This window comes from Mustela erminea, chromosome 10 (genome assembly GCF_009829155.1).
Source record: "Mustela erminea isolate mMusErm1 chromosome 10, mMusErm1.Pri, whole genome shotgun sequence".
Lineage (NCBI taxonomy): Eukaryota > Metazoa > Chordata > Mammalia > Carnivora > Mustelidae > Mustela > Mustela erminea.
Genome location: NC_045623.1, coordinates 67914639 through 67931999, shown reverse-complemented (window position 1 = coordinate 67931999; position 17361 = coordinate 67914639). Strand labels below are relative to the sequence as shown.

At 36.2% G+C, this 17361-nt stretch overlaps 1 protein-coding gene across 14 annotated transcripts in view; it reads right to left on the bottom strand.

Annotated features, from left to right (window-relative positions):
- Positions 1 to 17361, bottom strand: part of TUT4 (terminal uridylyl transferase 4) — a 135309-nt gene that overhangs the window by 55826 nt on the left and 62122 nt on the right. For all 14 annotated transcript variants that reach the window (XM_032303082.1, XM_032303078.1, XM_032303079.1 and 11 more), the window contains exons 8-9: positions 10992 to 11061; positions 9257 to 9383 (exon numbers count right to left, since the gene is read on the bottom strand). In XM_032303082.1, the coding sequence (XP_032158973.1) occupies positions 9257 to 9383; positions 10992 to 11061 (197 nt within the window). The remainder of the gene's footprint in view (positions 1 to 9256; positions 9384 to 10991; positions 11062 to 17361) is intronic.

Below are 17361 nucleotides of genomic sequence, written 5' to 3'. Positions count from 1 at the left end.
CCAAGGACATTCACATTTTGTTCCCAATTTTTGCCACTTTAAGCAATGCTGTTTTATCTTATATGCATTTCCTAATTATCGGTGCTTATTTATATGAACTGTTTTCCCAAGAATGTGTTTGCTGGATTTAAAAATGTGTGCTAGAGGGGTGCCTGGGTAGCAAAGTCAGTTAAGCATCCATCTCTTAGTTCAGCTCAGTTTGTGGTCTCAGGGTCATGGAATCAAGACCTGTGTTGGTGTCTGTGCTTAGCGCTGAGTCTGCTTGGGTTTCGCTCTCCCTCTTTGCCTCTCCCCACCCCTGAGCTCATTTGCACTCTCTCTCTAATAAATAAATCTTTAAAAATAAGTAAATAAATAAAAATGTGTGAAATACCTAATTTCTAATAACAGTTTTCCAAAATCACTACAAAAATTCCTCTTTTCACGAGTTAACATGAGTGTACACGTAACACTTTCCAACACTAAGTATTACCACTTTTTAAAAAATGCCAAGGGTGGGGGCCTGGGTGGCTCAATTGGTTAATCTACTGTCTTCCTCTCAGGTCATGATCGCAGGGTCCTGGGATCTGCCCACACAGGCCTGCATCTGGCACCACGCCGAGGAGGGAGCCTGCCACTCCCCCTGCCTGTGCTCTCCCACTCTCCATCAAATAAATAAATAAATAATCTTTAAAAAGAAAATGCCAATGTGATACAATTATCTAATAATTACTTCAATTTGCATGTCCTCAATGTTGATATTACACAATTTTTATATGTTTACTAACCATTTAGATTTGCTCTTTTCTGAACCGCCTATTGAAACTTTTGCCAATTTTTTCTATTTGTACACACTGCATAACAATTTACATTACAGTTAATAGCCCTTTAAATCTGATACATACACTTGGACAATGTTATTTTTCCCAATCTGTTTTTATTTTGACCTTATTTAAGGAAGCTTTTATCATGTAAAATATATTAACGTGTGTGTGTGTGTGTGTGTGTGTGTATATAGTTAAATAGGCTTTCGCGATATAGCTTCTAGGTTTCCTATCATAAGAAGGTTTCTCCAAACCATAGCATATATACATACTCTTAAATTTTCTCCTAAAATTTTGATGTTTCATTTAAGTAGAATTTATTTTTGCACTTAGTGTCCTAAGGATTCAACAGTATTTTCTTCAAGAAATACACAGTTGTTCACTGAAACTAATAATACACTACATACTAATTAATTGATTTTAAATAAAACAAAATTAAATTAAAAAATACAGCTAAAAAATAAATTAAATTAAAAAATACAGTTGCGACAGCACCATTTACCAAATAAACCACTGTTTTATTACTGAAATGAAATATTTTATTTTCTCATACATTAAAATTTCATTTACACTAGGATCTACTTCTGGACTTCTAATTCACAAATCTATTTGTCTATTCCTATGCAAAAGGCATATCCTTGAGTAAGCAGTTTCACAGTGGTAAAGTAGGTCCCCTTCACTAATGTTCTCTTTCTGAATTCTTCTGGGTACCCTCAAACATTCTTCCATACTAATTTTAAGATAATTTTATCAAATTTTTTTTAAATTCTGGGCATATCTAATTGAAATTACCATACATTTGAAAATTAAGATGACTTTACATTTTAAGGGTACCATCTCTTTACCTAAGAACTTTGTATCTTTGCAGTTTCCAAAAATTCAGGAGTTTTCATTAATTACTCACTTCCCCTCAACTCTCATAACCAATACCTCTCTCTACAAGTCTTACCTCCAAAACTCATCCCAAATCTGTCTACTATGCTTCATATCCATTCAAACCTAGCACACACCATTATCACCTCTAACTGATCTACTACAGCAGCCTGATTAATGAGTTCTTTCCTTGTACTCTTTATCCCAGAAAGATCTTTTCAAAACATAAATCACATCAACTCATACACAACTTTTAGAACTGCTTTCTCACTGCAATTAAAATCCAAATTCCTGGGATGCCTGGGTGGCTCAGTCAGTTTAGCATCTGCCTTCAGCTCAGGTCCTGATCCCAGGGTCCTGGGATCAAGTCCCACATTGAGCTCCCTGCTCAGCAGGGAGTCTGCTTCTCCCTCAGCTACTCCCCCCTCCCCGCCCCCCATGCTCGCTTGGGCACACACCTTCTCTCTCTCTCTCTCTGACAAATAAAATCTTTAAAAAAAAAAAAAAATCCAAATTCCTTAACCAATGAAACATTCACTCTCACTTCATTTCAGCCACTCCTGTCTTCCTGGTCTTACAAGCTCATTCGAACCTCAGAAGCTTTGTACTAGCTATCCGGGATACTATTCCCTGAGACTTTCAAGTGGCTGGTTGCTGCTGGTCTGAGTTTACGTATCACTTCCTCAAAAAGACCTTCCCTAACCATCTGGTATAATGCCACTCTCTTATCACATCATCTCATTTTTACAGCACTAAAATCTATCAGATACTGTGTTACTTATATATTTATTTACTGGCTGATTCTTCCACAAGTATGTAAGCTTCATGACAGCAGGACTTTATATATCTTTAGATATTTCAAGCACCTAGAACAGTGTCTGGCACACAGGAAGTATTCAACAAATGTTCGCTGAATAAATGAATTTGTTCAGATTTTTACATTTCAATAATACAATACAATTTTCTTCCTGTACCTTTTTTATTAAATTTATTCCTTAATATTTTACAATTTGTGTCACTATCGCTAAGGAATATTTTTCCATTTCCACTCTACCAGGTTATTCCCATGACAGAAAAAAAGCTACTGATTATTGTATGTTTATATTGTAATTTGTCATCTTACAAATTCTTTCTTTTAAATTCTCTTATAAGTCCCAACAGTTTTCTTACTAAAGTTGTATAGGTATACAATCATATCTTTAAAAAAATTTTGTTTCTCCAATATTTACATTATTTCATTTTCTTATTGCATGTTTAAATCTCCCAAAACAATGTACAACATTACTACCGAACATCTCTATAATACTCCTAATTCTAACACCTACTGCTTGAGTAATTCACTGTTTAGAATGTTTGTTATTTTTTTAGTAAACAGTCTTTATCAATTTCCTTTACAAGTTTACTTAAGTGGGTTTTTTTTAATGAAAAACATGCCTTTTCAGCATCAATGTTTTTTCTGCTTCAAACTGTTAATATAATAAATTGTGTTAACAGATTTCCTGATATTAAGCCATTATTTTACTCCTGAAATAAACCCTATGTAGTCGTGGCATACAACCTTCTGATACACTAATATATTGTACTTGTTATATTTCATTTAGACTTTTGCATCTACAACTTTTGCATCTAAGACCAGTCTATACTAGATTTTTTTAAATGTTTTCATTTTTTATTTAGGTAATAAAGATAATTATCACTAAAAAGTTTAATGGCTTCGTAAATTTAAGAATACAGGAGCTCCTGGTTGGCTCAGTCGACAGAGTAAGACTTATACTTGGGGTCATGAGTTCAAGCCCCATGTTGGGCATAGAGCTTAGTTGAAAAATAAAAATACAATTTAAAATGAAAGGATAAAAAACACTTATAAAAAGAGCCTCAGGAGCACCTGGGTGGCTCAGTGGTTAAGCCTCTGCCTTTGGCATGGGTCACTATCCTAGGACCCTGAGATCAAGCCCTGCTTTGGGCTCTCTGCTCAGCAGGCAGTCTGCTTCCAGCTCTCGCTCTCTGCCTGCCTCTCTGCCTACTTCTGATCTCTGTCAAATAAATAAATAAAATCTTTAAAAAAAAAAAAAAAGCTTCAATCTTTCCACTAGAATAAATTCCCATTTACCCAGAGTCCTAGGACAGAGGTATGCTGCCTAATGACTAAATCAAGTTAATTAAAAACATTTTGGTAACTGTAAGGAACTGTTCATGTATGCTGTTAACACTACTGAACATCTCACAGAGTAACAACATTTAGGAAGTTTACAAGAGAGTTTTCAAAACACAGGGAGTGATGTCCTAGCCAAGCTGTGGAAAAAACCTAAATGTCTATCAACAGAGATAAAGAAAAGTTGGTACACACCCACAATGGTATCTCATTCAGCCTTAAAAAAGAGAATTCTCCTATTTGCAGTAACATGGGAGGACCAAGAGGACATTTTGCTAAGTGAAAGAAAAGAGTGTCTGTTTCTAAATGCTAATCTCCACTACATAGAATCTAAAATAGTCAAACTCTTAAGAGTAGAGTTCTAAAATGGTCGTTACCAGAGGCTGGGGGAGAGGGAAATGGACATATTTTGGTCAAGGTATACAAAATTTCAGTTACATAAAATGAGTAAGTTCTGGTGATCTAATGAATACAGCATGGTGACCACAGGTAACGCTACTATACTATACACCTAAAATTTGCTAAGAAGGTTGTTCTTAGTGTTCTAAATGTTCTCACCACACACACAAAAAAGGTAACTGTGTGAGGTAACAGGTTGGTAATCATTTCACAATTAATACATGTATCAAATTACCAAGGTATACATTGTATTTTTTTAAAGATTTATTTATTTGTCAGAGAGAGCACAAGCAGGGGGAACAAAAGACAGAGGAAGAAGCAGGCTCCCCAATGAGCAAGGAGCCCTATGCAGGACTCAATCCCAGAATCCTGGGATCATGACCTGAGCCAAAGACAGATGCTTAACCAACTGAGCCATCCAGGCATCTCAAGTTGTATTTATACATACAATAAAAAATAAAAATTAAAAATCCCAACTATCTCTTTTTTCCTTGTATGAGATTATTTTTTTAATTACCTGTCAGCTGGTTCTCAGAACTTTTTAAATTTAAATATAACTGGCATATAATGTTACATTAGTTTCAGGTATACAACATAATGATTCAACAAATCTACAAGACCAGTGCTCTAACCCCTGAGCTATGGAGCCTGATTCAACAACTCTATATGTCATGCTAATGTATGATATGAATAATACTAATGTAACTTATTCATATCATACCAGAAACCTATACCTCCCATTTCTCTTCACCCATTTTGCCCATCACTGTACCCTCCTCTCCTCTGGAAACCACCAGTTTGTTCTCTGTATTTGTGGGTCTGTTCCTACTTATTTTGTTTTTTAGATTCCATGTATATGAAATCACTGTGTTGGTCTTTCTGTAACTTACTTCACTTAACATAAAACCCTCATGTCCACCCGTTGTCACAAATAGCAAGATCTCTATACACACTCACACAGACCTTCTTTATCCACACTTCTATCAATGGACTCTTGGGTCACTTTCATATCTTAGGCTATTGTAAATAATGCTGTATAAACATAGGGATACCTGTATCTTTTCAAATTAGTGTTTTCTTTTTGTTTGGCTAAACACCCAGTAGTAGAAATACTGAATCAGATGTCATTTCTAATGTTAAATTTTTGAGGAACCTCCATACTATTTTCCACAGTGGCTGCACTAATTTACATTCCTACTAATAAGAGGGTTTTTACTCTACATCCTCGCCAACACTTGCTATTTCTTATCTTTTTGATACCAGCCATTCGGACTAGGTGTAAAGTGCTATCTCACAGTGCTTTTGATGTGCATTTCCCTGATTAGTGATGTTGAGCATCTTTTCATCTGTCTATTGGCCACCTACATGTCTTCTTTGGAAAATGTCTCTTATTTGGTGTTTTGGTGCTGTACGGCAGAAGTTCTTCATATATTCTGGATAATAAGCACTTATCAAATATGTCATTTGCAAATATCTTCTCCCATTCAGTAAGGCGGCCTTTTGTTGATGGTTTCCTTCACTGTATGAAAACTTTTTATTTTGACATAGTCCCAACAGTTACTTTTGTTTTTGTTCCCTTGCCTAAGACACATCTAGAAAAAGGTTGCTAAGGCCTAAGTCAAAGAAATTATTGCCTATGTTTTCTGGTTTCAGGTCTCACATTTACGTCTTTAGTCCTTTTTTAAAAGATTGTATTTATCTTATTATATTTATTTATTATATTTATATTTATTTTTATATTATAATTTTTTAAATTTATTTGACAGAGAACAGGCACACATGCACACAAGCAGGCAGAGCAGCAGGCAAAGGGAAAGGGAGAATCAGACACAGGAAGCCTGATGCAGGATTCTATCCCAGAACCCTGGGATCATGACTTGAGCCAAAGTCAGATGCTTAAGTGACTGAACCACCCAGGAATCCGGTCTTTAGTCCATTTTGAGTTTGTTTTTGTGTAATGTATAAGAAAGTGGTCCAGTTTAACTTTTTGAATGTAGCTATCTCCAGGGATCTCTTTCAGATATCAAATATTGCTAAAAGTAATTCTTCTATTAACCACAAAATCTGGCTCTCAGTCAGGAAACCTGACTATGAAAGACTGATAAGCCTCAAGTGTTTTTGGTTTTTGTTTTTATTTATTTGTCAGACAGAGATCACCAGTAGGCAGAGAGGCAGACAGAGAGAGAGGAGGAAGCAGGCTCCCTGCTGAGCAGAGAACCCAATGTGGGGCTCAATCCCAGGACCCTGCGATCATGACCTGAGCCAAAGGCAGAGGCTTAACCCACTGAGCTACCCAGGTGCCCCAAGCCTAAAGTGTTTTAAGAGGCTTTATTAAAAAACTATTTCCTGCCACTGGAATGCTAAAAATATAGCTACTTAGGAGGAGAAGACAACCAGAGAATAGTCAACAATAATCTTATTAGATCAGTTACAAGAATATATTTATAAACTGGAATTTTTCTAAGGCCTCAAGGTATAGAAAATCCATGCTTTATTACAAGATGTGCAATGTGGCTTAAAACTTCAAGATAAATAAAACTGTTTAAAAAAGTATCTTTGAGGGACACCTGGGTGGCTCAGTCGGTTGAGCATCTGTCTTCGGCTCAGGGCATGATCCCAGTGTCCTCGGACAGAGTCTATCATTGGGCTTCCTGCTCAGCAGGAGGCCTGCTTCTCCTTCTGCCTGCTCTGCATGCCGCTTCCCCGATCGTGCTCTCTGACAAATAAATAAAATATTTTAAATAAATAAATCTTTGAGGGACACCTGGGTTGCTCAGTCGGTTAAGTGTCTGCCTTTGGCTCAGGTCATGATCCCAGGTGCTGGGATCAAGTCCCATATATCAGGCTCCTTGCTCAATAAGGGAGTGCTTTCTTTCTGACAAATAAATAAATAAATCTCAAAAAAATAGTAATAATAAAATTTAAATTTAAATTTAAATTTAATCTTAAAAAATCTTGGAGAGGAAAAACATACCAGGAATTATTTTTAGGTTTCTTACAATAAACTCAGAAAATGAAAGCCATAAAAAAAGCTCTTTGTAACTAACACAAACTGCAAAAAAACAGACACACTGTTCTGTTGGAAATAGGAAAGAACTACTCTGCAACCTGCTTTGTATGCACATTTAGAGTCCTTCGTTGACTGGTACATTTAGAATCAATGTAAGTTTGAGCAGTCTTTTCTAAGAGCCACTTTAGAAAAGAAAGTTTATAGATCACATCCCACCCCCCAATGAAAATTACTTATTTGAGTATCATTTATATTCTTCTACCAAGTCTACTTACTTGAATAAAAGAATGTCTGTGAGAAAACGGACACTATTTTATGATAACCAGAAAATTATGGCATAATTAAGAAATACCATCCGTTTATTCTTTCATCCCTTAAGAAACCCATAACCTTCCCAGAGCTGATACACTGAGCTTCCTGAATGACAGCTATGTTTCAGGTACCAGTCTCATCACACACTCTGAGAAACCTTGGTTACTAGAGTTTTTGCACCAGTTCTTATTCCTGTTGACTTAATGTGGTTTAAATACTCTCAGCTGCCAATTTAAAAAATTACGTAGCATTTTACAGTTCAAAGTACAGTCTCGTGCATTATTTCATATCACCTTTGAAATAATTTCTCTAGATGGAAAAATTGAGGCTCAAGTGAAATGTCTTGCTAAAAATCACATATTTATGAAAACGAGAGTTGGAATTGGTTTATTCCATCTCACAGTACTAAATTTCTATAGTATGCTAGGCACAAGGGATAATGAAATAAACAAGGAGAGGTACTCACTATATCCCTCAATCTGGTTCAGTGCTCCCAGTCACTTCCAATGGTTAAAAATCCCCTTTCTGAAGAAATTGGGCCATGCATATATTCAATAAATACTTATTAAATGCACACCAAGTGCAATAAAATAAGCAGCACTGGGACCATCAGTGAATAAATAAAACCGTTTTCCTCACTAAGTTCACAATTTTCTTGGAAGAAAACAGATCACAAATAAATGTATGTATGGCAAGTTCTATGAAAAAAATAAAGCAAGGTAAAAGCAGGGAGAATGATGGAGGCAATGCTATTTTATATAAGGAAATTCAGAGAACTCTGACAAGGTGAAATTTGAGCATAAACCTGAAAAAAGTAAAAAAGTGACCATGCTGGAAATGCGAAAATTCTAGATGAAAGGAACACCAAACACAAAGGCCTTGAGTTGAAGAAGCACCAACCTTAGGATTTCTGACTGTAACTTACTTTTCAAGCTGCTCCTTACTCAACCAACCAGGCTAGGTCTACCCCAACCCTGAGTTCAATCCTCTTATCAGAGTCCAAACAAAAAATTCCAAAAAGAATTCTCTAGCAATTTTTGCTCTCCTTTATCATTCCACCATAGTTCCTTAATCCATTCTCTTTGTGTAAGACTGAAAATTTCCTCATCACTAATATAACAAGTCATGAAGAATACACTGATAAGAACATACACAGAAAAGCTATACCCTCTCTAGTCATTTGGATTGGTAACAGTAATTATTTTATTACTTCTCCTTACCTTCATACCAAAGAAATTACTACAAAGGAAACCACAGTATTTAATAATTAATTCTAATTTAGGAAACAACTGATTCTCAGCAGTTACCCAGTCAGAAAGTGTGTAGGTTTATTGATGATTTAGAGGAGAGAGAATATTGTTCTAAGTCAGAAATGGGGGGAAAAGATGCTAACAAAAAAACCTTGCAAACCTATGCATTAACTTATATCTTACAACTTTCACTCACATTAAAAGTGAAAATTTGAGCCTCATTTACTATGCAAAAGACACTTCTGTACTACATAAAAGGAGAAAAACAAATCAATCATTCTGTGTTTGTGAGACTGCTTTATTTTCATGTCCATAATCAGAACCTGCCATAGCACTTTCTGTCTAGCACAGATAACCATTTTATCTCCAAATATTAAGATTTATGTTACATGTTAGTGCAAGAAAAAGCCTGAGTTTCCTTAAAGACAGGTACTTTTTTTTCTTCTGCTCCACTTACCTTAGCCCAGTAGCGAAAGGCTAACACCAAGGGAGTAAAGACAGGTTCCAACTTGCCAAGAGCAGCAAGTAAATCAGTAGTGAGGCATGCCATATCATTTCCTGCACTCACTCTACAAAGCAAACCACTGTAAATGAGACAGAAACAAATTTCACTGTACTAATATCTTACAAACCAGAATATTCCAAACTCTATGGCTATCCTTTCTAGTCACCATAATTTTTTTGCATTGTTTTATTATTATGTTCAATTAGCCAGCATATAGTACATCATTAGTTTTTGATGTAGTGGTCAATGATTCATTAGTTGCATATAACACCCAATCCTCATCACCACACATGCTCTCCTTAATCCCTACCATCCGGTTACCCCAATCCCCCATCCCCTCACTTCTGTAACCCTTAGTTTGTTCCTGGAGACCAGGAACCTTTTTTTCATGATTTGTCTCAGTAACCATATTTTAATACCTACGAAGTCATAATAAAAATAAGACTTTTAATAAACTGAGAGCTTACTGAAAACTATAATCATTTCCATAACTAGAGTTCCATATAAAGATATTTTAAATACTCATTTGTACTTCACAAATAAATTTCAACCTTACTTAGAACTTAAATTCATCAGAAATCACAAAATTTGTTTTACATCAAAGACACTGATCTCATCAATATTAAGTGGTACAACATATCTTCCCAGTTCATTCTTTTTGCTTTACACAGGGTAAAAAGGAAAAAATAAAATGCTGAACTGACTAGCTATAATTATTGACTCTAATTTTACCTATCCAAGCTTTCATGGTTTTACTGCTACTTCCAGGTTTTACTGCTACTTCCAGATTAGAAAGGATGTATGTATTAACCCACAGGTAATGCTTATATGTAAATGAAAATAGGAGCTACCTTAAGGGGTGAGAGAATTATAGTAGAGATATTTTGGTGGCAGGAAGAAGAATGTATCTGAGGTTCCACAAAGAGGCGATTTGATACAATGTGGTTACAAAACAAAAACACAAAAAACACTAGAAGTCAGAATACTTTCATTCCAATTCTGATTTTACTCTAACTGATGTGAATTTGGTCAAATCATTTAGTTCCTCCATGTCTCAATTTTCTAATTAGAAAACAACAAAGTTGAATTAGATCTCCATAGATCCTTCTAACTTGGAATAAGAAAATATAGTACTCTTAAAATTTAAGATATATAGGTTAGTTTTCAATAAAAGAACACTTAATTATTTCTATATTGCTTCCTTGTCTCCCACAATGATCTCAATCAGGATTATTTCAATCTCCTTTTTCACAGGCACATTGTTCTCTCAGTCCTATAGACATCAGACTAGAAAGGCAAGAATAGTCTTCAGTGTCTCATTCAATTTTAGTGACCCAAAAACTAGATTCTAAAAAACTGTGAGCTCCTTAAGAAGAGTGGATATTTCTTATTTATGCTTGTATCCCAACAGCAAAGCAGTACCTAATATACAGTAAATGTTCAATACTGTTGGATGAATGAACTTGAGAAAAAAAAAAAGTTTTGCCTTACTGTGTCTTGTTTTTAACTGGTAATTCTATTTCTTGTTCACAAGCTTTTAGTAAGCTTTTGTTTTTAATAAATGGAAACTAGGTTAGTTATATTAATCCAAAGAGAAATCTAAAATAAAATTTTCTGTCTTGGAAATGTTCACTATATACTCGGTTATTGTTATTTCGAAAAATATTTTCTATTCATTGTTACCAACCTTTTCCGATCTTTGCATACCACAACAGGAACTTTGGCATGAAAATCAGATTCCACATCTATATATAATACTAATAAGGGAAAAAAAAATAAACCAAGTAAGATGATGTCCACATCTCTCAAATATTTACTCTATGGTAAACACTAAGCAGTAGCATCCTTCTAAAAATCACTCACATTGCTTCTGTGATAATATTCACTTCTCATTATTAGCATCAAACCAACAGAATCTCTTACCTCTCTTGGTGTCATTTGCTGTATATCACAAACCACAGGCATAGTCCAAAATATTGTCCAAAAATTATAATCACCTTAAGAAGAAAGAACTTAACATCTCTAAAAGTTTGAATATTTCCTAGTAAGTATACAATCTAGTCAGTTATTAAACCTTCAAAAATATAGCAAACAACAAATACCACTTACTTCTACTTCCGAAGAAGTCATGAAATGAGAATCTACAATTCTCTGACAACTTAGTTCTTTTAAATTATTTATGCAAGTAAAAGACTAACTCTGCTGGCCCCATTTCCTGTTAATATATGAAAGGTCTGTCAAATCAAAGCTCTTAAGGAAGAAGAGGGTGAAGCATACTTCCACTCTGAAGTCTTTCTCTACAACTCCCAGGTAGGTAACCATGTCATAAATATTTAGTCGAATAAAAATAGATGTTTTAATACTATTTCATTTGAGGTTTAAAGAATATCCAACAAGCAGTACTTGTTGGAATTATTAACTTAAAAAAAAAAATTATCTGCTGAAGACTTATATACCAGGAATTATATTATGCATGGTGGATAAAACAATGAATGAGACACAAGGAGCTCAATTAAGGGTTTAGAAAACAAATCTATAAACAACTCAATCCTGTAGATGACAGGACAGAAGTCTTAAAGGAGTACAATGAAGGCATAAAGGCAGTTGAGTAGTATTCCACTGTGTGTATACATATACCACATCTTCTTAATCCTTTCATTGGGCACATGACGTAATGAGCACTATGAGACTGATGAATCACTGAACTCTACCTCTAAAACAAATAATATACTGTATCTTAATTGAATTTAGATTAAAAAATAAACTAAAAAATTTTAAAAAGAAAAAAGGCAATAATAATCTTTTTTATCAAACTAAATTTTGTAAGCCTATGTTACGTGACTTAAGATGTATTTATGTCATGTATATAAAACACATGTTCAAGATGCCTCAGTGGCTCAATTAAGCATCTGCCTTCGTCTCAGGTCATGATCCCAGAGACCTAGAATCAAGTCCCATGTCCAGCTCTTTGCTCAGCAGGAAGCCTGCTTCTCCCTCTGCTTGCCACACCCGCTGCTTGTGCTCTCCCTCTCAACCTCCCTCTCTGATAAATAAAATCTTTAAAAAATAAATAAAATACATTTGCTAAGTTGATATTATCCACTGATTCTAAAGAAGTAAAAGCTCTATGTATACCTCTTATCTGTAATATGCTTCAGAGTTTTTGTGCAATAACAAACAAATACTAAGAAAGAAAATGATACTAAAAATCCCTTTACAACATTAACTGGACCAAATAAAATGTTTTGAGCGCAAAAACAAAAACCCAACCAACAAACAAACAAACAAAACCTAAGGAAAACAAGCAACAAGAAGCTAACAATAAAAAACTGACAGGGGATGAGGCACCTGGGTGGCTCAGTGGGTTAAAGAGTCTGCCTTCAGCTCGGATCATGATCCCAGCGTCCTGGGATCAAGCCCCGCATCAAGTCAGCAGGGAGCCTGCTTCCCTTCCTCTCTCTCTCTCTCTCTGCCTGCCTTTCTGCCTATCTGTGATCTCTGTCAAATAAATAAATAAAATCTTAAAAAAACAAAAACAAAAACAAAAACTGATGGCCGGGGGGAGGGGAAAGAGAGGAAGAGGAAAGAAAGTTTAAAACCATGAAGTCAATGACACGTAAGACTAAGGTCAATAAGCTATCTCTCCTAAGCCAAAATGCAAATTTTTTTTTAAGATTTTATTTATTTATTTATTTGATAGAGAGAGAAACAGCGAGAGAGGGAACACAAGCAGGGGGAGAGGGAGCAGCAGGCCTCCCGCTGAGCAGGGAGCCACGTGTGGAGTTTGATGACAATCTTCTCATCAAAAGGATAGTAAAAAATATATATGCATATATAGCCATTTTACAGATGAGGAAACTGAAATATTAACACTTAAATAATCTGCCAAAAGATATAACCAATAAGCGGCAGAACTAAAATTTGAGGCCAGAAAGTCTGGTTCCAGATCCTCAGCTCTTAAGCATTTACTTTTAACAAGAAAAGCAGTAAATAAAAAACAAAATAATATTCCATATTGTACCACATAACCTATGACCTGGTTTAAGACAGGTGTAATTTTAAAAAATTTTACTTTAAGAAGTATTTTTACCTATATGAATGTTCATTTTACACCAGAAACAATCCAAACGGAAAAGGCAGATATGAAAAACTTTAAAAAAAATTTTTTTTAAGATTTTACTTAGACTTGGGAAGATGGCAGAGAAGTAGCAGGCTGAGGCTACATCAGGTAGCAGGAAATCAGCTAGATAGCTTATCTAAACACTGCAAACACCTACAAATCCAATGGGAGATTGAAGAGAAGAACAACAGCAATTTTAGAAATAAAATCAACCACTTTCTGAAAGGCAGAATTGGCGGAGAAGTGAATCCAAAGCGACGGGAAGATAGACCGTGGGGGGAGGGGCCGGCTCCCGGCAAGCAGCAGAGCAACGGAGCACAAAATCGAGACTTTTAAAAGTCTGTTCAGCTGAGGGACATCGCTCCAGAGGCTAAACCGGGGTGAAGCCCACGCGGGGTCAGCGTGGCCCCAGGTCTCGCAGGGTCACAGAAGGATCGGGGGTCTCTGAGTGTTAGAGAGCTTGCAAGAATTAGAAGAGGGAAGCCGGCTACAGAGACAGAGCTGAGGAGTGAGCTCTCAGCTGGGGGATACCTTGAACCGGTCGCAGCCTGGGTGAGCTCGGAGCACGGCCGGAGGCCAGGGAGACTGGAGTTATTGGGCACTATTCTCTGAGGGCGCACTGAGGAGTGGGGCCTCGAGCTCTCGGCTCCTCTGGGCCAGAGACTGGGAGGCCACCATTTTCATTCCCGTCTTCCTGAACTCTACGGAAAGCGTTCAGGGAACAAAAGCTCCCGTAAGGGAACCTGAGCAGATTACTCAGCCCAGGCCCTGGTAAGGGCAGTGCAATTTCGCCTGGGGCAAAGACACTTGAGAATCACTACAACACGCCCCTCCCCCAGAAGATCAACAAGAAATCCAGCCAGGACCACGTTCAGCTACCAAGGAGTGCAGATTTAATACCAAGGAGAGCGGTGGAATTCCAGAGAAGGAGAAAGCAAAGCACTGAACTCATGGCTTTCTCCCCATGATTCATTAGTCTTGCAGTTAATTTAATTTGTTTTTTTTTTTCAATTTTTTTTTCTTCTTCTGCTCAATTTTTTTTTTAACTTTTACCCTTTTCTTTTATAACATTTTTTAACTAGTTAATCTAATATATATATATTTTGTTCTTTTTTATATTTTTTCTTTATTCGTTTTCTTTTTTTAATTGTTTCTTTTTTTTTCTGAACCTCTTTTTATCCCCTTTCTTCTCCCCATCCCCACGATTTGGGGTCTCTTCTGATTTGGTTAAAGCATATTTTCCTGGGGTCTTTGTCATCCTTTTAGTATTTTACTTGCTCCTTCATATACTGTTATCTGGACAAAATGACAAGGCGGAAAAATTCACCACAAAAAAAGAACAAGAGACAGTACCGAAGGCTACGGACCTAATCAATACAGATATTGGTAATATGTCAGATATAGAGTTCAGAATGACGATTCTCAAGGTTCTAGTTGGGCTCGAAAAAGGCAAGGAAGATATTAGAGAAACCCTCTCAGGAGATATAAAAGCCCTTTGTGGAGAAATAAAAGAACTAAAATCTAAACAAGTTGAAATAAAAAAAGCTATTAATGAGGTGCAATAAAAAATGGAGGCTCTCACTGCTAGGATAAATGAGGCAGAAGAAAGAATTAGTGATATAGAAGACCAAATGCCAGAGAATAAAGAAGCTGAGCAAAAGAGGGACAAAAAGCTACTGGACCACGAGGGGAGAATTCGAGAGATAAGTGACACCATAAGACGAAACAATATTAGAATAATTGGGATTCCAGAAGAAGAAGAAAGAGAGAAGGGAGCAGAAGGTATATTTGAGAGAATTATTGGAGAGAATTTCCCTAATATGACAAAGGGAACAAGCATCAAAATCCAGGAGGCGCAGAGAACCGCCCTCAAAATCAACAAGAATAGGTCCACACCCCATCACCTATTAGTAAAATTTACAAGTCTTAGTGACAAAGAGAAAATCCTGAAAAAGCCTGGGAAAAGAAGTCTGTAACATACAATGGTAAAAATATTACATTAGCAGCAGACTTATCCACAGAGACCTGGAAGGCCAGAAAGAACTGGCATGATATAATAAGAGCACTAAAAGAGAAAAACATGCAGCCAAGAATACTATATCCAGCTAAGCTATCATTCAAAATAAAAGGAGAGATAAAAAGCTTCCAGAACAAACAAAAACTGAAAGAATTTGCAAACACCAAACCAGCTCTACAGGAAATATTGAAAGGTGTCCTCTAAGCAAAGAGAGAGCCTAAAAGTAGTAGATCAGAAAGGAACAGAGACAATATACAGTAAGAGTCACCTTACAGGCAATACAATGGCACTAAATTCATATCTCTCAATAGTTACCCTGAATGTGAATGGGCTAAATGCCCCAATCAAAAGACAGAGGGTATCAGAATGGATAAAAAAACAAAACCCATCTATATGTTGCCTACAAGAAACTCATTTCAGACCCAAAGACACCTCCAGATTTAAAGTGAGGGGGTGGAAAACAATTTACCATGCTAATGGACATCAGAAGAAAGCAGGGGTGGCAATCCTTATATCAGATCAATTAGATTTTAAGCCAAAGACTATAAGACATGAGGAAGGATGCTATATCATACTCAAAGGATCTGTCCAACAAGAAGATCTAACAATTTTAAATATCTATGCCCCTAACATGGGAACAGCCAACTATATAAACCAATTAATAACAAAATCAAAGAAACACATCGATAATAATACAATAATAGTAGGGGACTTTAACACTCCCCTTACTGAAATGGACAGATCATCCAAGCAAAAGATCAAAAAGGAAATAAAGGCCTTAAATCACACACTGAACCAGATGGACATCCCAGATATATTCAGAACATTTCATCCCAAAGCAACAGAATACCCATTCTTCTCCAGTGCACATGGGACATTCTCCAGAATAGATCACATCCTGGGTCCTAAATCAGGTCTCAACCAGTATCAAAAGATTGGGATCATTCTCTGCATATTTTCAGACCACAATGCTCTGAAGCTAGAACTCAATCACAAGAGGAAATTTGGAAAGAACCCAAATACATGGAGACTAAACAGCATCCTTCTAAAGAATGAATGGGTCAACCAGGAAATTAAAAAAGAATTGAAAAAATTCATGGAAACAAATGATAATGAAAACACAACGGTTCAAAATCTGTGGGACACAGCAAAGGCAGTCCTGAGAGGAAAATATATAGCGGTACAAGCCTTTCTCAAGAAACAAGAAAGGTCTCAGTTACACAACCTAACCCTACACCTAAAGGAGCTGGAGAAAGAACAAGAAAGAAACCCTAAACCCAGCAGGAGAAGAGAAATCATGAAGATCAGAGCAGAAATCAATGAAATAGAAGCCAAAAAAACAACAGAACAAATCAACAAAACTAGAAGCTGGTTCTTTGAAAGAATTAATAAAATTGATAAACCCCTGGCCAGACTTATCAAAAAGAAAAGAGAAAGGACCCAAATAAATAAAATCATGAATGAAAGAGGAGAGATCACAACTAACACCAAAGAAATACAAACTATTATAAGAACATACTATGAGCAACTCTACGCCAACAAATTTGACAATCTGGAAGAAATGGATGCATTCCTAGAAACATATAAACTACCTCAACTGAACCAGGAAGAAATAGAAAGCCTGAACAGACCCATAACCAGTAAGGAGATTGAAACAGTCATCAAAAATCTCCAAATAAACAAAAGCCCAGGGCCAGACGGCTTCCCGGGGGAATTCTACCAAACATTTAAAGAAGAACTAATTCCTATTCTCCTGAAACTGTTCCAAAAAATAGAAATGGAAGGAAAACTTCCCAACTCATTTTATGAGGCCAGTATCACCTTGATCCCAAAACCAGACAAGGTTTTGAAAACCATCAAAAAAGAGAGCTATAGACCAATATCCTTGAGGAACACAGATGCGAAAATTCTCACCAAAAT